Source organism: Fusarium vanettenii (genome assembly GCF_000151355.1).
Source record: "Fusarium vanettenii 77-13-4 chromosome 3 genomic scaffold NECHAsca_54_chr3_4_0, whole genome shotgun sequence".
Lineage (NCBI taxonomy): Eukaryota > Fungi > Ascomycota > Sordariomycetes > Hypocreales > Nectriaceae > Fusarium > Fusarium vanettenii.
In genome coordinates this window covers 143,597-163,108 of record NW_003315835.1, presented here as the reverse complement: position 1 = coordinate 163,108, position 19,512 = coordinate 143,597, and the positions used below count along the sequence as shown (strand labels likewise).

Here is a 19,512-nt window from a genome sequence, read left to right as displayed (position 1 = left end):
TCTCGAAAACGGGCAGGTGTGACGGACTGATTCTGCACCGCCACAGGGCGGGGTAATGTCATGTCCTCAATTTGGCAGCCGACAGCACTAACAATATTCGTACTGCAGTCTGAGAGTCTATCAACGGTTGCAGACTACATCAAGGTCAATCTGAATAGCAAGGCATGTCGGATTATGCCTTTTCAAGCTTCGCTCTCTCAATATCCTGAACCAGCTTCATCGTCTTTTCCCGCCACGGATCTCCAACAGCGCAGGCCCACTCCTGCTCCACCCAAGCTCTAACCCCCGATCTCGGTGCGTCGCGGCCGTCCAGCAAGCAGAGCACAGCTCTGATCAACTGTGAGATCTCAGGCTTTCCAAGCCCAGAAGAGAGACCAAGATGGAACCGACGAGTAAGCTCACTTCCTGTCGCCAAGTCTGCAAGATCTGCTCTACCCTGACGCCTCAGGCACGTGGAGAGAAGCTTGTCATCTACACAAAGACCTGCAACCCCTCTATGCAGGTTCCTAAGGTTGGCCGTGAACAAAGAAGGTCCAAACGCCTCGCGCGGTGGAACAAAGCGCGCATGCTGCCAGTTAATGACGGCAGTGATGTTGTAGTTCTTGTCGACAAGTAGATGATCCCCGATATCGCCAGCGTGCTTCAAGTAGAACCCACCAATGCGCGAAGGGGGGGTTGCCAAGATGGGAGCAGCCCGATCTCTCAGCATCCGGTAAAACACAAATGCCTCTTTGGGATATTCTGGGTAGAGCTGTCCGTCTGCAATTAAATGTAGATGGTACTCTGCGATCGAGGTAAAATAGTCTTGAGATGTGTGGAAAGGTCCATGTTTTTCAAGTGTACGGTCCCGATTGCTCGCGATGGGTCCATGTCTGATCATTCCGTCGCGTGGGACGAGGGAGAAGGCTTGCGTTCGAGGATGACGGCTAATCTCGATGAGAATTCTAGCGTATTGGTTATAGACATGTGTCTTTTGTTCGTCGGTGGCTAGTCGAGGGTTGAATGGCTGTCCTGGCATGGCATCTTCGAGGATATAGCTCACCCCGACTAGGTTGTCAGGATCAGAAGCGAGTCCATACCCATGAACTCTTGGGGTAGGAAATCTGAGACCCTCCAACCATTTGAGCGTAGCGTACTCGCTCTCGACTATGTACTCGGCAAGGTCGGAGGGAGTATCTGCAGAGGTTGCGTTCCGAGGTATTCGAGCGAGCCATACGACTCTGTCTTCAAAGAGAATCCAAACATGGTAATTCGAAGTGCCCATAATTGAACCACCGACATAATTTCCAGAACAAAACATGCAACGTTTACCGTGGTGGAGAGAACTGGCAACTTGCAAAAGCTGATACGCATTCACTTGGGTAAGGAGAGCCTCAACCTCCCTGTGCGCTTCTGTCTCCTCATCATCATCGACCTCGTCTCATTAGCACATGTCTCAGAGACAAGTTCCTTGACAAGAACTTACATGGTTGCCTAGAAGACAGAAGTGGTACTGTGGAAGAATATGAATAGCACACAAGTCATTCCAACAAGAATGGCATCTTCGTCCGCGGACGCTTGATCGAGTGCAGAATAGGTATGAGCATGTAGCGAAACGAGGGACCTCTGGGATAGGATTTGAGACTCGAGTTGAAATCTCTTGGGAGTGGGCGGACACGAAAGGGTCGTCCTTCCACTCGATCAAACTGGCATGCCACCACTTGTCCCAATCGAGAGGCTGGCCTTCAAATGTGGCAACCAAGCCTTGAAATGCGTCGATGGCCTCATCGTGTTCAAAGCTCACCGCCATCCCTAAGCCAAACAGCAGTCGACGTATCTCATCAGACTGAAAGAAGCAGAATGGTGATCCACGGCGTTGTAGTTCTCGGCCCAAGATCCTGTCCTCGTTGGTCAGTCCGACCTGGCCGAGGAACATATCGTCATTGTCTGCAGAGATGAGGGAAGGACCAAAAGTCTCGAATGGTGGCACTATTCTCGCAAAAGTCCAGTCAATGACGCCTGTGATTTGAAATTCGTCGTCGACCAGGAGGTGGCTGCCTTTATCGTCGGGGTGCTTGAGGAAAAAGGGGCCCGAGTTGAGATCTTTCCATCTGTCGAGCCAAGGCCCAGTCTTAAGCTGTCGCAGAATGTACTTGAACATGATGTACGCATCAAGAGAGAAATCGGAAAATATCTGCCCTTCAGTGATGATCTTGAGGTTTGCAACAGCCCAAGAGCTATAGAGGTCCTTGGCATGTTGGAATGGGCCCATACAAGGTAGCATTGCCGTGCTGTCGCTTGCCATGGGACCGACTTTGATTGTTCCGTCAGAGTCAAACCTCAAGGATCCCGACTCTTGAAAAGGGTGCGAGCTCAGAGTGCAGAGGACATCTGCCCATTGGCCTAAAACTTTGGTCTTTTGCTCCTCGGAAGCTGAGTGATAGTTGAAGGGTTGTCCAGGCATCTTGTCGATGAGCATAAAGGCAACGCCGACCTCGTTCTGGGGATCATTGTATAGACCATACCCATGTAGACGTGGTGCAAGTACATCGACAGACTCGAGCCATCGAAGTGTTGCGCATTCACTAGCCAGAATTTCGTTGCCAAGTTGGTTGTCAAAAGACCAGTATGTCTCTCGAGGAATTCTGGCAAGCCAAGCAGTCCCATCCTCAAAGATCAGCTGGAGATGGATGTGTCTATCACCCATCATCTGGCGGCCCATGGGGTCTTGACCGTTGAGTTGACATGGTTTGCCTCCAGAAAGCTCTGTTGCAAGCCGGACGAGAGCATCATGATTGATCTTGTTGCTCAACGCCGTCAACTCTGCCGTCTTGGCAGCGATCAGTTCGTCACCATCCAGGGGCGTATCCTTGAGATAGGCTTAGAAGATTGAATTTTGGCACGGGACATGCACCTCACCTCGCACGTGTGATGGATCGAATCAACATGGTTTGAGCAGTACATGGACTGGCACCGCTCACAGCCTCCGATGTCGATAGCAGCGTCTTGGCATCCGGCAACGGCGCAAGCCCAATAGGGGAACATGGCGTTGGAAGTGGTTCAGGACGAAAAGATAGTATTCAAGTAGGCTGGTCTCGGCAAAGACAGTCCCGAGGAGAAGCCAGTCCCGAGGAGAAGACAAGCCTCGACTGAGCGTATTTGGACAGTGGAAGACGGTGTGCTGGGAGGGAGAGGACAACAATATAATGGACAAGCACGGCAGCCATTTTCACTCGGTGAGACATGGCGACCAATGACTTCTGAGACATGAGAAAAGGTTGGCGGAAAGACTCATTGTATTGGTTCCCCGCATTGTGACCATGTGTGATAGCCTTTTTGTTCGGGTATTGCAAGATTAGAGGGGGGTCGGCCGCTGTGTTTGAGGCGATAAAGGTCTTGGACCGGCTGCATCCCGTCGTCTCCACCACATCGTGAAGGTGTCGATGACATTCGCTAACGCCCCTTGACTGCAGGGTTGAAATAGCCTGTGAGGGCGGGACGGGACGGGATGAGGGTGAACTTTGAACGAGAAAGCCTTTCCGCCGCGGAGCCGGGCCAGAACCTGAAGCGGAGGTGGAGGTGGCTGGTGTCGGTGACGCAGTGTGGCTGGAGCTCCTACAACGAGGGGCTCGGCCCAGCTCCGACGGGACTGCCCATCCCGCCATGTATCATCCATCTATCAGCTTCCATCATCGACCATCCTTGAGTACGACGTTACGATTTGTCAAGCTCTTAACAATTTCCAAGGCTGCACTGCTTTCATTGTTCTTTGGCATTTTCCGTTGTTAAGAGATAGCAGGCCTTGTCTTTCCTTGCCTATAATCACCACCTTGCCCCTCACAGAGCGGTGTCCCATACTCCTCAACCCCAGACCAAGATGGCCGACTTTAAGTTGTCGGCGCAATTGGTTGGCCATGAATCCGATGTGCGCTTTTCGTATATATCCAAGACCTTCAAGTACTGACAGTTCTCTTAGGTCCGGGCCGTCAGCTTCCCTTTCCCCGATACCGTCCTAACTGCCTCCCGCGACTGCAGTGTACGTGTATGGCGTCGCACTCAAGACTCCCCTCCATCGTTCGATCCATCCCTTCTTAGTCGCGGCTCCGAATACATCAACTCTATCGCCTACTTTCCCCCCTCAAGCGATCGTCCAGATGGTCTCGTCTTGTCCGGCGGAAAGGACACCATCATCGAGGCCAAGTCACCCAAGGCAACCAGCTCCGACAACGCCGAGCGTCTTCTTGTCGGACATGCTCACAACGTCTGCGCCCTCAACGTCGCACCAAACGGTACATATGCTGTCTCTGGCGGCTGGGATGGTCAGGCTCGTGTGTGGAATCCCCAAAAGTGGGAGACGGAGCTCATGCTCACGGGCCATGAGAGCATGGCGGTCTGGGCTGTTGTTGCGGTGGATGACCGCACCGTGTTGACAGGTTGCGCCGACAAGAATATTCGCATCTTTGATCTGCGACAATCTGTAGCAGGAGAGGTGTCGCCAAAGTCAACAATTCACACACCTGACGTTGTCCGTGCTCTCGCTCTGGTACCCGAAGGCCACCCCAGCGGCGCGGACATCGCGAGCGCCAGCAATGACGGAACGATTCGCTTGTGGAAGTTCAACGGCCAGCAAGTCGCTGAACTCCACGGCCACGAAAGCTTTGTCTACAGCTTGACCACCCTTCCCACTGGCGAGCTTGTTAGCTCTGGAGAGGATCGAACTGTCAGGATATGGAGGGGCACCGAGTGCGTCCAGACCATCACCCACCCCGCCATCTCGGTGTGGACGGTGGCAGCCAACCCCGAAACCGGCGATATTGTTACAGGCGCGAGTGATAGCATTTCTCGCGTCTTTACTCGAAGTCCCGAACGGACAGCCGACGAGGCGACACTCAAGGAGTTTGAGGAGTCTGTCAAGTCGTCGTCGATCCCTCAGCAACAGGTTGGAGGCATCAACAAGGAGAAGCTTCCTGGCCCAGAGTTCTTGACCTCCAAGTCTGGCACCAAGGAGGGTCAAGTGCAGATGATCAAGGAAGATAATGGCGCCGTGACAGCTCACACGTGGTCCATGAGCCAGCAACAATGGGTCAACGTGGGCACTGTCGTTGACGCTGTCGCCAGTACAGGCAAGAAGGTCGAGTACAAGGGACAGATGTACGACTACGTCTTTGACGTTGACATTGAGGATGGAAAGCCTCCGTTGAAGCTCCCCTATAATCTTTCTGAGAATCCTTATGACCGGGCAACCAAGTTCCTTGGCGATAATGAGCTGCCCATCTCATACCTCGACAACGTGGCCAACTTTATCACGGAAAACACCAAGGGAGCTACTATCGGTCAGACATCTGGGCCTAGCGGACCTGATCCTCTTGGAACTGAGTCGAGATACCGACCTGGTGAGGATACTCAGCCCAAGGTTCTCCCTCAAAAGGAGTACCTCAGCATCACGGCTGCCAAGTATGAAGGTAATTAGCTCCCTGTCTCGATCTCATAGCAAAGACTAATATGTTCAACAGCAATCTTCAACAAGATCCTCACCATCAACAAGAACATGGTCTCTTCTGGCCGCAAAGACGCAGCCCTCAACCCCTCAGACGAATCTCTCCTTGCCGACCTCCGCTCTGCCCTTGAATCCTCCAGACCAGTCCCTCAAACCGCTCTCCCTCTGCTCGTCCGCATCCTCACCCAATGGCCCTACTCGGACCGCCTCGCCGGTCTTGATCTCCTCCGCTGCGTGGCAAAGTACCCTCTGGCTGCGCAATTCTCCGACCCGGAGGTTGGATCTCTTCTCGACCTTGCCATCGCGGCAGCCCTGCCAGACGGCGAGAAGCCTAGCGACAACGCTGCCATGATGGGTCTCCGAACGCTCGCAAATATGTTTGCGTCGGCTAATGGCCGCTCCATCATCAGCGCGCAGTCAGACAAGGCCATCGCTCTCCTCGAGCGTGTCGTCGGCGTCTCTACAGACCCCATCGGCCCCTACAACCGCAACGTTCTCATCGCCACCACCACAGCAGCCATCAACCTCTCCGTCCTCGTCCACCGCGAGCGTCTCCTCACACCAGACCAGCGTCGCCGTTTGGCTATCGTCTTGGGTGCCATCATATCCCGCGACGGCCAGACCGACTCGGAGGTGCTGTATCGCGCCCTGGTAGCCTTAGGCACTCTTCTCTCCGCTTCCAAGGCCGAGATCAAGGGTCTTGGCGTCAAGGGGTGGATCCAGGGTGCCGCATCCGGCAGCGTAGAGGACCGCGTCAAGGCCGTCGCTGCCGAGTGCGCCAAGCTAGCTCCGTAGATGTGATTGTGACGAGAACTGTAACTCGGCGGCTATTGGGGGCCGCCAAGCCGGATGGATCTGGTTCCACTCGAGATTCCAGACGGATATACGGAGGTTGTACGTGTACGGATACATAGAAGTAGAAGCATTCAGAGAATACATGGATCCATCTGAAGTTTGTGCTCCATTCGTGAACTATGTAGTTTTCTCTCGTGTCAGAACCCAACCCATCACTCGAAATATTACCAATATCACGTCTCGTCATTCACGGGATTCTCAATGTTAAACTTCATAATCGTAGATTCATGTCTCTTACATCAAGACACCTCATCTCATCCATTTCCTCGAGATGAAACCACCCACATCAGGACTCTAGTCCAAAAAGGAATGAAGTAAAGAAAGAATAAATAGCTCCTCCAACACCGTAACAGAAACTTGCGATATCATCTAACCCAGACTTGGGGGGGTGTATTATCAGACAGTAGAAGAACTCCTCAGGGATATATAATTCCCCCATTCCGTAAAAACGCCATGCGTGAATTTGCCCAAATATACATATTTTTTCTTGACTCTTGCACGTCATATAGCTCATGCGAAAGAGAGAGCCCATAGAGCGGTTCCTACAAGAGGTAGTAGGGTAGCCCAGCTCACTTGATGAGGGGCATGTGCGCTCGAGTCTTTGACGTATTCGTCTGTGCCGGATTCCTTGGTGGTGATGGTAAAGACCTCTGCGAAGCCAATGTCGGTCGAGTTGAAGCAGTTGGTCTTGTTGACCTCGGCTAGTCTCTTGTCTCCGGGTTCGGCAAAGATGATGTCGACGCACTAGGATATTGTTAGCTTGAAGCTTGCTCGAGTCCGTTTTGTATCTTTACGTACAGAGTACAGGGCAGCGCCGTGGATGGCAAGCTCGACAATCTGGATAGTTGCCTTGTCGCCAGCCTTTACTGTCGTGTTCTTGGGAAGAGGCACTTGAGGGAGACAGATGGTTCCGGGGAAGGGGTTGTTGGTGGGACCGAGAATCTGGAACTGGGGAACCATGGGGAGGGTCATGTTGGCAGGGCCACCGTCTGGGCCGTCATCGCCGAATCCCATGTTGATGTAGGCAAAGGCAGTCTCGTGGCCTCGGAACCATCCAGGCTGGAAGGCAATAGCTCCTCCTCTCGTGGGCCAGTACGTGCGGTTCTGTGTTACGTTGTGTCCGCCACCTGCGCGAGTCAATGGGGTCGTTCAGGGAGAAGTTTGAGGAGGTAGGTCACGTACAAGGATACATCCATTGCATTCCGTAGGGAAAGGTTGCGTTGGTGATCAGGTTGTTTCCTCTCCATCCTGGGTAGGTAATGACACTATGTGCCGATACGACGGCCGCGAGGACGAGGGTGATGAGAGCTGAAGAACGCATATTTGCTGTGTTCTGATAGTTGACGAGAGGTTTGTCGAAAACTGCAAGCTCAGAGTAGTGGTTCGATCGAGCTGTATTAAGAGTGGTTGGTCTCTTCTCGCTCAACAGACAAGTCGGTGATGCTTGGTCCCAAGAATTCAAGGCTCAGCCTTCTTCAGTTCTTGGACATCTCAAGCAGGCTGACAACTTTGCAGGGAAAAGGAAAAATGTACGGTTGACGAAGCGCTAGAGTAAAAAGATCCAGAGTGAAAGGAGGAGTCGATTGCTGGGCGGCCGCATGGGCGTGGGCAAGTCTTAAGGCAGCTGGGGGCCATAATCCAGCCGCCCGACCTTGCATGCAAGCACTTGTCCCTCTGAGAGGAAAAAAGACCCCAGTGTGATGGCGCGGAGCGGCCCAGTCAGAGGCCGTTGAACAAGGGCCGCGATGCATCTCGGAGGGTGTGACCCCTGCCTCACCCTGCTGCGTGTCGCCAATGAGAGACGACGTCGAGGTGACTGGCGCACGTTGCGGCGGCGTCTTTGCTGGTCCTAGAGCTCTGGTTGGACAAGATTTAAGCGCCGGCACTATGCCAGAGATGGGGGGAATTGGGGACAAAGCGTCCAATGATTAACAGCTAGAAGGGATTGGAGCAGGGGTAGCACATCGGAAGTGTTGGCGGGATGGAGGGGCGATAAACCAGGGGACACGAAGCCGGCGGGGATGGGGAGGTTGGTTGGCAGGAAGAGACCTTTTTCGAGGCCAGAGATAGGTTCGCAAGAGGACATTTAACTGCCGCTCCCCCTTCCACTATCGACTGACTTTGGGATCGGATCGGATGAGTCGAGCCGGTACTGCCCTTTTTTGCCGTCGAAGCGCATTGCCCACATCCGCGCAGCCGCCAAGATCCATCCATGTGAAAGGCTACATGTCCGAGGAATCCGTTCCCGTCAGCAAAGAATGCTCTTTTTCACTTTTGTACCCTGCCGCAACAGGTGACTCTCCTGTGATACCGAGAATTCAGGATGCAACTCGTTCGATCATAGGCGCCGGTAACACAGTCACACCGAACGACAAAGTGGCACTGTCGTGAAATATCGGTGTCGCGGTGGGATATTCAGCGCCATTGTACGCAAGACGCGCAATATTGTAACAAGGACAAAGACCGTAAATGGCATGAGATGATGAACTTTGTAAAAACACAATTGTGAAAATCTGTAGCTTGGAAAATATCGGCATTGGCTTTGTCCCGAGTGTTTGGGAAAAAGACGCCACCAGAGAGATCGACGAAACGGCAAGTCCCTCACCGAGCCACTCACCGAACTTCACCTTGAAGGTGGGGTCGGGAAATCTCAGCTTCTTGAACCACCTCGCACAGTCAAGTGCAGCAGATTAGACTACCCTAGACCGTTTGCCTTGGGTGTTTTAATCATTATTTCTCTTCTCGGCGGACTGTTGGAGGATATCTAGACTTTCACACCAGTCCTTCATCATGCCCTCTCAAGACAAACCCGACTCTCAAGAATGGACACACGTCACACGCAAATCTCGAAAATCCCGTACAAAGAAAGCCTCATCTCACACGCATATCAACTCCCTCCCTATAACACCCCGCACCGACAACCTTCGCTCCCCCTCAGACCTCGAAGCCGACTACCACCGTATCCGTGACCGCTGGGAAGCCGAACCACCCTGTTCACGTCTCCGTGAGCTGGTCTCGGAAAAGGCGTCTCACCTCAAGACTGTATCCCGAGCAGTGAATCTCGGAGTTGGGACGTTTGATCCAACTGATGGCTCTTGGGAGGCCAAGAGATCGGCGTTTGTGCAACTCGCTGCGTTCCTGGTCATGGTAGAAGAACTAGGTTAGTCAACCTCAACCTCAACCTCAACAGACACTTGGACTCATGTATCTCTATAGAAAGGATAACGGACAGAAAGATAGACTGCTTCTTTCAAGATCCCGTCTTCAACACCTCAGACAAAGCTTTTCTCAAAAACTTAGGCCACACAGTAGTCGAAACACCAGCAGGCTGCGAGATGATTGACCAAGACACTCTCTTCTTCGGAGTCCACCTCTACAAACCCATCTACGCCATGGCACTAGAAAAACACCTACCTGCCATCTTTGTAGGAACAGGCTGGGAAGTTTGGGACGAGTGAGTTGTTTGTTCCGCCCCCTTTTTGTTGTTCTGATGCTGATTGATTTGTAGCTTGTTTGCGACGGAGGGTCTTGAGAGGATGGAAAAGATGCACAAGTCTTATGACAAGAGTGAATTCCCGCAAGAGTCTTTTGACTCGGCCTTTTCGAGCACGAGTATCTACTGGAAGTCGATTGAAGAGCCTGAGACTGTGTCTGAAAAGGGGCCTGAGGGGGAGAAAGAAAAGGAGGGAGAGGAAGAGAAGGAGAAAGAGGAAAAGAGAGAGGGAGAGGGTTCTAGCAAAGATGAATCTACAACTACTTCATAACCAATCCCCTCACAAGTTTGTACCGCCTATCCTCATTCCGTAGTCCAGCACTGCTGGTATCTCGACCGAGTGTGAATCACGGCCTGTAAATGCTTAGGGCTGAGACTCAGGATTCTCCTCCGACTCCTTACCTAAGTCATGATCCTCGAGCTCTTCTCAGCCCCTTCTCAAACTCTTCTTCACCATGATCCTCAGGCTCTCCTAATTATCCCTCCTTCATCTCCCCTCACAATCATCGAAGTCTCCTCTAGCCTTTCTCCATCGCCTTTAGAGAGGTCCTCAGCGTCTCTTCTAATACTTCTTCCTCTTCGCTGACGACCATCAAACACTTCTCAAACTCTTCCACCTCCATCTTCTCTGACAATCCTCAGAACCTTGTCTAACAATCTCTCCTTCATCCCGATCCACCATCCTCAGAGCCTCCTTAGGTCATGCTAAGAGTTTTCTTTACCTTAAAATCCCCAAAGCCTTTCCTCTTTCTTTGCTCAGCATCCTAACTTTGACTTCATAAATCTACTCAGAGCCTCCTCCAAGATTTTCTTCTTTACATTAAACCTCAATCGTCCGGTCCCTCTCAAGACCTCTTCCTCCTTCATCCTCACCACCTTCAAGACTAATCAACTCAACTACATTCAACCACGACATCAGTTGTCGCTTACCGATTGATTCTTCCCATATCCGGCAATCGCCAGCATTTTTCGACGTTTCCCCCCAGAAAACAAATTCGACTCGCGTTTTACTGTTCAGTGACGTCTCCCGTTCCCTTCAAGCTACCCCCACCATCAGAGCTCCTTCCTTCCTTCTATTCCATCAACAACCCCAACGCAAACGTCAACAATTTTCTTCAAACAACTTTCACAAAGCTCTCAATCCCTCATCCAATCAACCTCACCAACCTTCGTCAACGCTCCTCACAATGGCCGACTCTCCCTCCTCAGACGACGCCAAGCGCCCTAACCCCAAGTTGCGTGAGGCAGAGTACCAGTCCCTCTGGCAGGTCTGCGATCGCACCGCTCGCAAGAACGAGTACAAGTACGCCGACTACGCTACCCGCAGAGCTATCCTGGAAGATGCCTGTCACGCTCTCATGAACAGACGGTATGTCTATCCTCCTCTAACCTCTAGCTCATCGTTAACTAATACATTTGTAGTCGCGACGGAGGCAAGATCTTCTGCGGCACGAGTATCCCAGAGATGGTCGAGCGTCACCTCAAGCGAGAAGCCCACTCTCGCATCATTCATGAGGCTCGAGTCACGGGGCAGCTGCCAGATTCCCCTGTGCAGGCTGCTAGGACTGTTCGGTCCGCCACCCCCCAGGGCACCATGGCCGACCCTCAGCCTACGGGTTCCCGCATCGGCCTCCCCTTCGGCAACAGCCAGCCCTACGCCGCCAACATCGATCCCAACCCTCTGACCCTCCGCAACGAGATCGTCGCCTTGCGTCAGGAGCTGGCTCGTCAGTATGAGGATCAACAGGCTATCATTTCCAACATGCGGGGTCTAGCTGCCCGTCTCACCATCGTCGAGAACGAGCTTGTCGAGCTTCGTGGTGGCCAGGGCCACGGTAGGCTTTCGTTCAACGAGATGGATGTCCATCTCAGACAGACAGACCTTGCTTCCCGCCCCCGATCGGTTCTTATGGGCGAGAATGGCCTCCATCATGTCAGTGAGCATGAACAGAGAGGTGCTGCTGCTACCCAGATGACCGAAGGCGACATCCACTTCCGACCCAACTACACCTCCGAGAGCGAGGCCCGTCACCGGGCTCCCGGCCTGTTTCCGCACAGCACCTATCCCGGCCCCCTGTACCCCGATGAAGGCGTCGAAGGTCCCGGCTTCGGCCTCGGCGTCGGCTCCCGACCCCGGGAGAGACACCCCATGACGACCCGGAGCCATGCTCACAGCCAGGAGGACCTGGATCGACAGAACATCTAATGGGAGGCCAACGTTCTTCTAATGGGAGGCTAACGGAGCTCTAAATGGAGGCTAAATATCTGGGCTATTAGGCCCTTGGAGTTCAAGGACGGGGGGAGTTATTTGCAAAAATGGTGGGCTGAGAATTATGGATGAAGATAATGATGATGATGACAATTGATATACCCGACATGAAAGGCTGCAGATTAAAAGTAGCTACCTCTAAATACATGGGAATGGGCAAACTCTATACAAGAAAAAAAACTTGACTTTCAGCTGTGTCTCAGCCCCATACACTTCAAGACCGATGAATAGGGGGAAAAGAAGAATGCTGTGAAATGTACGTCCATTTGTTGCGGTTATGCACCAACTATATAACCCAGCGAATCATGGCTCAAATCCACCCCCTTTCCCATAAAGATCCCATTCGTACCAGTAGCCCATCTCTCTTTTTGAAACAGACAGACACAGACAGAATTACAACATACATAAGAACAGTTTTTACCCGTTTGTCCCTCGGGGCCCGGAACTCCAGTTGCAACAACGCAGAAAACAGAGATTAAGACACCAAACCGTGGGAAATCTGTTGGTTGTAGCACAACATCCGACAGATGATCCCTCTCCCGAGAAAAAAGATTCGACCCAGTACCTTGTGTGTATCGTTTCGCTAAAAAAGAAGCAAAGAAAATGTCGAGTTGGTGATCGTAGTCGTAGTCGTCTAGGCAAAATTCTTGTAGTCTTTGATCGTCTTGCCACCACAGCTCGGAATCTTGACGCCGTCCTTGAGCTCGCGGTTGACCGTCATGAGACCCCACTTGTCCTCCCACTCCTTGCCCTTCTCGTTAAACTTGATCTTCCAAGGCTCATCGAACGCCTCGAACCAAAAGTAGTTCGTCCCGTTCGTGAGGGCCTGGCAGACCCAGTTGTCCATAAAGGTGTTTAGCTCATCAATGCCAGCGACGGATCCCTCGGTACATGTGGTTGCTTGACCGCACGTCTTTCCGCCGGCAGTAGGCCAGCCTGTCTCTGAAATAATGTTCTTCTGCTTGTCTGATTTCCAGTATGGGCCGTCTCGGACCTCCCAGAAGTTGTATGTCCACGCAGCAGCCTCTTCCGCGGTGACGCCAGCAAAGAAGGGGTGGATATTGGCCATGATATAGTCACTATCCTTGGCCAGCTCGTCTGTCCAGTCGTCGCCCAGATCCGAGGTAGCAACAGGGAGGTCCAGGCTCTTCTTCTTGAGTTGAGTTCGGGTATCGTCCAGAATCTTGGCCAGGCTGGTGATCGTCATCTCCTCACGGAACAGAATCTCGTTGGCAATGATGATACCCTCGAATGGTTTATCTCCGTACTCGTCCAGAATATCCCACATCTGTTCCAGTTGTCGGTCGTTGGTGGTCTCGTTCTTGTCTAGCCACACTCCCAGCCAGACCTTGGTGTCGGTCAGTTCCAAACGGTCGATGGCGTGCAAAAGCATCTGTGTCTGGTTGCAGTCGGTTCCGTACAGACGAATCTTGTTGGTCAGTTGGCCCAGTACGGCCACATCGCGGGTAATGTTGTTCTGAGACGGCGGGTTGTGCATGCAGTCAGGGTACTGTGAGTTGAGAGGCGTATAGTCGATACCGGGGAACACTCGGTGTAGGTCAGGGTTGTTGAGGAGCTTCTGGATCTCGGCACTGCTCTTGCCAAGGTCACCGTTCTTCTTCTCATCCTCCTCTGCCGACTGCCCCTTGCCGCCGCCGCTGCTGCTGCCGCTTTTGCTCTCATGGTTTCCATTGTTGACCACACCACCAACAACACCTCCCACGATGGCGCCCACGATGACGAGGAAGACGCCCACGATGATGATCCACTTCCACTTCTTGCCTCTTTTGTTTTCGTTTTCCAGCCAGTCAGAAGGCTTCTCGTGGCCAGCATTCATCTCGTAACCTCCGCCGCCGCCGCCGCCGCCTCCGCCTACACAATGTTAATGCAAGTTGTCAGTGTCGTGACAAGCAACTCACCTCTATTCCCCATCAGGCCTGCAGCGGCCGCACCACCTCCAACCGCCGCAGCGCTTGCAGCCGGGATCTTCTTCCCGCGGTCCGAGTGGGACAGGCTCAGCATTGAATTCCTTTGGCTCTTGCCGTATGTAAGTCCATCATCTCCATCGTCGACAATCTCGTGAGGATTCACGACGCCCAGATTGGCACTGCCACGCGAACTGTTGGCATAGTATCCGCCGGGGGGGTATGGATTGTTGACGTAGGGATCACTTCCGTTGAAGTGAGATGTTGAGCCGGAACCTGGCGGCCCTCCAGGCGCGAGACCAGCCAAGCTTGACTGTGACGGTCCGTGTGCGCCATTGTCGTAGGAAGAATCGTAACCGTATCCACCATTCGAATCGTAGGGGTTCTGTTGAGATCGGGAGGGGGGCGGGGGCAATCCGGTGCGCTCCATGGCGTCCATGCCACTATTGCGAGGGTTACGGTCAGCGACGTCCCAGGCAATTCCCGCCATGCCACCAGACGCAGACTGGCCAAAGTTGTCTGCGCCGGGCGTTGTGTTAGCGTTTGGGTGGGCATACCCCATGTATCCGGCGCCGCCGGCAGCAGCAGCAGCGCCGCTCCCTTGGTTATAGTAGCCTTGATCGTGATGCGAAGGCGACGGTCGTCGAGGGCTGTCATAGCCAGCAGAGCCACCAGAGTATGGTGAGGCCGAGCGGCCTTGGCTATAGTTGTCTTGAACAGGCTGCATGCGATTGAATGCAGAGTCGGGGTGAGCGCTTGGGTGGTGTGCCCTCACGGGAGAGGGAGCGTCGTAGTAGGGCGTGGGAGATGGTGGTGAGTAGTGGTTCTGAGGTTGGTTGGGATGTCGCGGAGAGGATTCGTAGTAGTTTTGAGAGTCGAGAGGTTCACTCTCATAGTGATCGTTACGGTAATGCTGCATGGTGTCGACAGCCGAGGACGGTGGGATGGGATGACGATGAGCGAGGGGGAGGCAGTGCCAAGCAAACAGATGGATGGATGGATGACCCCAGCCGTCAAAGAGAGAACGGCTCGGCGAGTCGTATGTCTCGGCAAATGACTTGATTTCGATTTGCGGTGCGGGTTGAAACGAGTGAGAGACGCGGGTGAGAATGCGGATACGGACGCTGACTGCGCTGCAGTAAACGAACGAGCGGCGCACGAAAAAGAAGACGCAGTCAGAGTCGAAAAAAGGTGTGTATGCAGGAAGAAAGGTTGTTGATGAGGTTGTTGGAGAGCAACGGCCCAGTCCATGCATGAGCGACGCCGCAGTATGCGACCCAACCTCCACTTCCTTCCACTGACGGATGGACCTGAACCTGGCGCTGGCGGGTCCCCCTCGTCTAGCCCATGCACATTACGCACAGGGAGCCACACCGGATGCGGACCGAAAACACACCTCACACGGTGGACTTGGGGCTAAATGGAACCTAGGGATGGTGAGAGCCAGGTTTAGTGGCTTCTCCGCCCTGGCCAGGGTCACTGAAGTGGCCTGGCAACCGTCAATCAGGCCTTAGCCCAGCCGAAAGATCCAGGGAGCGGGGACCCGTGACGTGACGCACTTGCACCTGGTTCTGGATTGAAAATGGAAGTGATCCAAAGTCGGCCGTTCGGGAAGGGTTCCAGTCCATGAATTAATTGTCTAATGAGCATGTGCCGTGTTATTGTGTGTGGGAACCCAGTTAATTGAGGAAACGCCCGAGTACGGCACAGCCTCAATACCCAGACACGAGGTTCGTAAACTTGGTCTCTAATGGTGGGTGAGAATCGAGAAATCCGGGGCAGAATGCGTGCGCGTCCTTTCCATCTGACACGAGAACGGAAGGGAACTGCCGGGAGCGGGCTTTGAGAAAGCTGATCAAGCAAAAATATCTATATTCAGAAACAATCCAGACTTTCTCGTGTCTTGCCTTTGCGGTCTAAAATGTCGTATTTCAGATTTTGGGCTTGAACCCCTTATTTTGGCGGCGCCGCAAACTGACAGGGACTCAAAGAGGGAGGTGTTAACCAGCCTGGGAGGGTTCTTGATCAGCCGGAAAACATCAGCAGGGGTGATTATGAGGGTCGATTGACGATGATGGCCCCAGGTTCAAGGATGAGCAGCAAGCTTGACTTGGTGCGTGCGCGACGTATGTACAACATGTGTCAAGTTGACGACATTTGAAGGACGAGGCCATCATCAAGAATGAAGTTGATAATGACGAGGCTGAAGATCATTCAACAGAATTCACGGGTGCCAGAGTAACAGTTTATTTCTCTCGTCTCTCATTTCATTTCATCGTGTCCTTTTACCTCATGTAGCATCCATGGCATGTTCACCGTAGAGGTACATGCCCCACAACGTAAACAGCGGCACAGCCCATGTCTCCCCCAAAAACGCCATCAAATATCACGTCCCATCACGATAATTTCCATGTTATAAACCGGGCGTTGAACGGCGTCGTCCACCAAATTACGGCAGAATTCCAAGACCCTTTGTTTGCTTTCTTGCCGGAATGATTAAAGGACCCAATCTTTTTATTCCCTGTTTTCTTTTGGTGCGTGCTCTCGTCGATCATTCTGCAAAAGACAGGTTTTTGTTGGTCAATGTTGGTGGACAGACAGTGTGTTTGCTACTGTATCGTTACACTTGTCCACATATCCTGTTTTGCTTTCGCTATCCAATCAGCATTCAATGCGACATGTTGGCTGAGCGACTGATGAAATAGAAAAGCCCGTCAGCCGACTGTATTATCGTGAACACGGTGGCAGAGCCTTGTGACTACAAAATAGTTGACAGTGGCGGGCTTTGCTTTCAGCTCCTCCCCAGCCATCAGCATGTGGCTTGCGCAAGGAGACATCCCTAAGGAGACAACCCGGTTATTTCTCTCTCCGGTGAGAAATGTTGGCAACGGTGATTCACCCTGTCTCACACAGTTCTTGATGTCTGAAACAATCAGCCCTGAGCGACAATTTTGTTTTGTCTTTGATTGGCTGCCGTTGATGTTGCAGGGGAAGCATTGTCTTTGAACAGTAATATGTTGCGCCAAGTCTTGCATCACCTCGTTGTTGGCTCTGCATAATAATATTAGAGATTTATGAGCTGCTGTCGGGTCTAACAACACGATTAATGGCTCGGTTGAGCAGATGGGCTTCTATTCGCTACAGAAAGTTTAAACTTGGGCTGAAGTTGGAGTCCTCCCATGATGATCTTGGTCAACAACGGTTGTGGACCGCCAAAGCACAGCCAAGAACAAATACAAAAGCCAAGATGCCATGTACCACATTCAATACCCGTAAATATACTCCGTGTATCCATATATCTACAGTATATACCCAAGTCCTATTCCCCTTATCGCCTTATTTATAGAGCTCTATTGGTCATCACTTGAATCTCCCGTTTATCCACTCCACCACGAACCATGACGCTGATCTAACGCTACCACCATCCTCGGACCCATCGCTGCTGGAACTATCTTGCTTCGGATCGGGTTTTTCCCAGTGGAATAACCACCGAAGCTGGTCTTGGTCCACTGGTAGGACTGCATTCGCCCAGTCACGACTCCCTACTGTGTCTTCAACTAAGAAATGCATCATCCTCCTTGTCGATATCCTTGAGGGTCGGATGCTGAGAGGAGGCTGGTGACCCCCTTTCGACATGATGCCAGAGGAAGGTCGGTCCAAGTTGTCGGGGACGTTCTTTACATCCCTACCGGTATCGTGTCTAAACCCATGCTCTGGCGTTGTGGGCGAGTCTCTCTCGGGATACCACACGAATGAGTGATACTGCCGGACGTATCTGGTCTCTAATTGTGGCCAAAGCTCGACTTCGACCTGGCCTTTCTGTATATACCCGAACGGTTTCCAGGCCAAGAGGACCGAGGCATAGTCCTGGAGCTTGAGGTCGAACCGACATCGAAGCACGTCTGCCCTCGAGACTAGATCGGTCTGGTCCCCGTATGTTGCATCCTTCTCATCATCCAGGAAAGACTGCTTTGCACCTGTCCATGCGGATATTATTGGATCAGGAGCCGCCATGGACCCTGTTCCACCATTCTCCCCCAGCTTCTGGGTATATCTTTGTATGCAGTCCAGGACAGCTAAATCGCCCAACAGGAAGATGGCCACCCACCAGATCGCCACTCGGGGCCGACGGGCGATAAACATCTTCAGGATCACCTCCACATGCTTCTGCTTAATGGCTGGCTTCAGTACTTCAAGTATTGACGAGAGCCACGGCCCCACCAGGTTGCACTCGACGTCCGGCTGCCAGAAGATGCTCCACAGGACCGACCCAACCGACGGCGGATGACTACCGAGCGCCATGAAGTATCGGAGGTCGCTGTAATACTGTCGGATCTCCTGTTCATGAGTATCTTCGAATACACCGCGCTGTGACTTGCTGAGACGCGGCGTTGGTAGCTGTGGTTGGAGATCCATGAAGGAGTAGAACGGCAGTACGAGCGCGGCCAGGAAACCTGCTCGATACGGCGATATGGCTTCCCATTTGGATTCCTCGCTTCGCTCAGTTCCAAGGCGAAACAGGTCGCAGAGTTCAATGAGTAGCTCTATCGCTTCGGAAGAACTTGGCGCAGAGTGTGCGTCCGTGATCGAGATGGGAGCTCCTCCAATGACGATTTCAGCATCCTGGCTGAGAAAGGTGGCAAACATTGGAAGCTTCCCTCCATCTTTTGCACCCCAGCCAAACTCGGAACCGAGGATGGCGCAAAGCCATCTGACGAGCGCAGATGATGCACCGTCGAGATCGATCATGGGCGTCTCGTGTTGCCGCGGTGATAAGTGGTGGGAAGAATAGCACATTTGCCGGCCCTGCATCTCGAGGACTTGGACGGACAAGATGTACGACCAACACATTGTCAGAACGGCAAGGCTCCCGGTTGTGGTTGAATCCATGCCCATTGAGTACGAGGCAGCCTCCTGACTGATACTGCTGCGAATTGGTTCTTCAGCCTGAAGGAAAAACGCCAGTCGACGACCATGTCTCAGCGTTGGACCTTCATCATCCTGGTCCGTGGACTTTGGACTCGCAATGTCGGGAGATAGACGCCACCGAGGTCTTCCATACAGAACCCGACCGGTAGGGAGATGCTCCGGAAGACTGGGAACGTCCATCAAGGCGATGTAGGGATCCAACATGCCCGTTGGCCATAGACCCCTGGGCATCCTCCTCGCTTCCTGGAAGAGAGCATCCCACATGGCCTTTCCGTCGCGAAACGTCCGGCGAACGTCCGAAGCTGAGGGTATCAACGGGTCATCTTCTTCGCTGATGAACGGTACACCGTCCTCTTCATCCGTAGACGAATCCGTATCGTGTGTCGGAACCGGTCGAGGTTTGTTCTTGAACATGGTTGCGTTGCGATTGCGAAACGCAAAGGCGGGACATGGACAGGAGAGCCCCGTGGGGTTAATGAGAAAAACCCAACAGGCGGTGATTAACTGACCCCCCAGTTAATTGACTGTCAGTTGCGTGTGCGCCGTACCGCAGCGGTTCTAAATC

General features: G+C 52.8%; 7 protein-coding genes across 7 annotated transcripts; 3 read left to right on the top strand and 4 right to left on the bottom strand.

Moving 5' to 3' along the window:
• Positions 1–57: 57 nt before the first annotated feature.
• NECHADRAFT_59573 (uncharacterized protein) lies at positions 58–2,958 on the bottom strand. The gene is made up of 2 exons (XM_003040969.1): positions 2,883–2,958; positions 58–1,419 (listed from the first exon to the last, which is right to left on the bottom strand). Exons 1-2 carry the CDS (start codon positions 2,941–2,943, stop codon positions 173–175), a joined length of 1,308 nt encoding a protein of 435 aa, XP_003041015.1. The 5' UTR covers positions 2,944–2,958; the 3' UTR covers positions 58–172.
• Positions 2,959–3,673: 715 nt separating this feature from the next.
• On the top strand, positions 3,674–6,439 carry NECHADRAFT_67812 (uncharacterized protein). Its single transcript, XM_003040998.1, has 3 exons — positions 3,674–3,904; positions 3,956–5,441; positions 5,493–6,439. The coding sequence occupies exons 1-3, from the start codon at positions 3,857–3,859 to the stop codon at positions 6,269–6,271; spliced, it is 2,313 nt and encodes a 770-aa protein (XP_003041044.1). The 5' UTR covers positions 3,674–3,856; the 3' UTR covers positions 6,272–6,439.
• A 402-nt stretch (positions 6,440–6,841) lies between these two features.
• Positions 6,842–7,652, bottom strand: NECHADRAFT_92223 (uncharacterized protein; the record flags this gene model as incomplete). Its single annotated transcript, XM_003040968.1, has 3 exons — positions 6,842–7,075; positions 7,130–7,412; positions 7,510–7,652. 3 exons carry the CDS (start codon positions 7,650–7,652, stop codon positions 6,842–6,844), a joined length of 660 nt encoding a protein of 219 aa, XP_003041014.1.
• A 1,469-nt stretch (positions 7,653–9,121) lies between these two features.
• NECHADRAFT_67810 (uncharacterized protein) lies at positions 9,122–10,097 on the top strand (the record flags this gene model as incomplete). The annotated part of the gene is made up of 3 exons (XM_003040997.1): positions 9,122–9,491; positions 9,548–9,785; positions 9,840–10,097. 3 exons carry the CDS (start codon positions 9,122–9,124, stop codon positions 10,093–10,095), a joined length of 864 nt encoding a protein of 287 aa, XP_003041043.1. The 3' UTR covers positions 10,096–10,097.
• Positions 10,098–11,011: 914 nt separating this feature from the next.
• NECHADRAFT_78295 (uncharacterized protein) lies at positions 11,012–12,030 on the top strand (the record flags this gene model as incomplete). Its single annotated transcript, XM_003040996.1, has 2 exons — positions 11,012–11,193; positions 11,247–12,030. The coding sequence occupies 2 exons, from the start codon at positions 11,012–11,014 to the stop codon at positions 12,028–12,030; spliced, it is 966 nt and encodes a 321-aa protein (XP_003041042.1).
• Positions 12,031–12,727: 697 nt separating this feature from the next.
• Positions 12,728–14,937, bottom strand: NECHADRAFT_122449 (uncharacterized protein; the record flags this gene model as incomplete). The annotated part of the gene is made up of 3 exons (XM_003040967.1): positions 12,728–13,965; positions 14,013–14,461; positions 14,576–14,937. 3 exons carry the CDS (start codon positions 14,935–14,937, stop codon positions 12,728–12,730), a joined length of 2,049 nt encoding a protein of 682 aa, XP_003041013.1.
• Positions 14,938–17,378: 2,441 nt separating this feature from the next.
• Positions 17,379–19,361, bottom strand: NECHADRAFT_78293 (uncharacterized protein; the record flags this gene model as incomplete). The annotated part of the gene is made up of 1 exon (XM_003040966.1): positions 17,379–19,361. The coding sequence occupies one exon, from the start codon at positions 19,359–19,361 to the stop codon at positions 17,379–17,381; it is 1,983 nt and encodes a 660-aa protein (XP_003041012.1).
• Between the last annotated feature and the right edge of the window lie 151 nt (positions 19,362–19,512).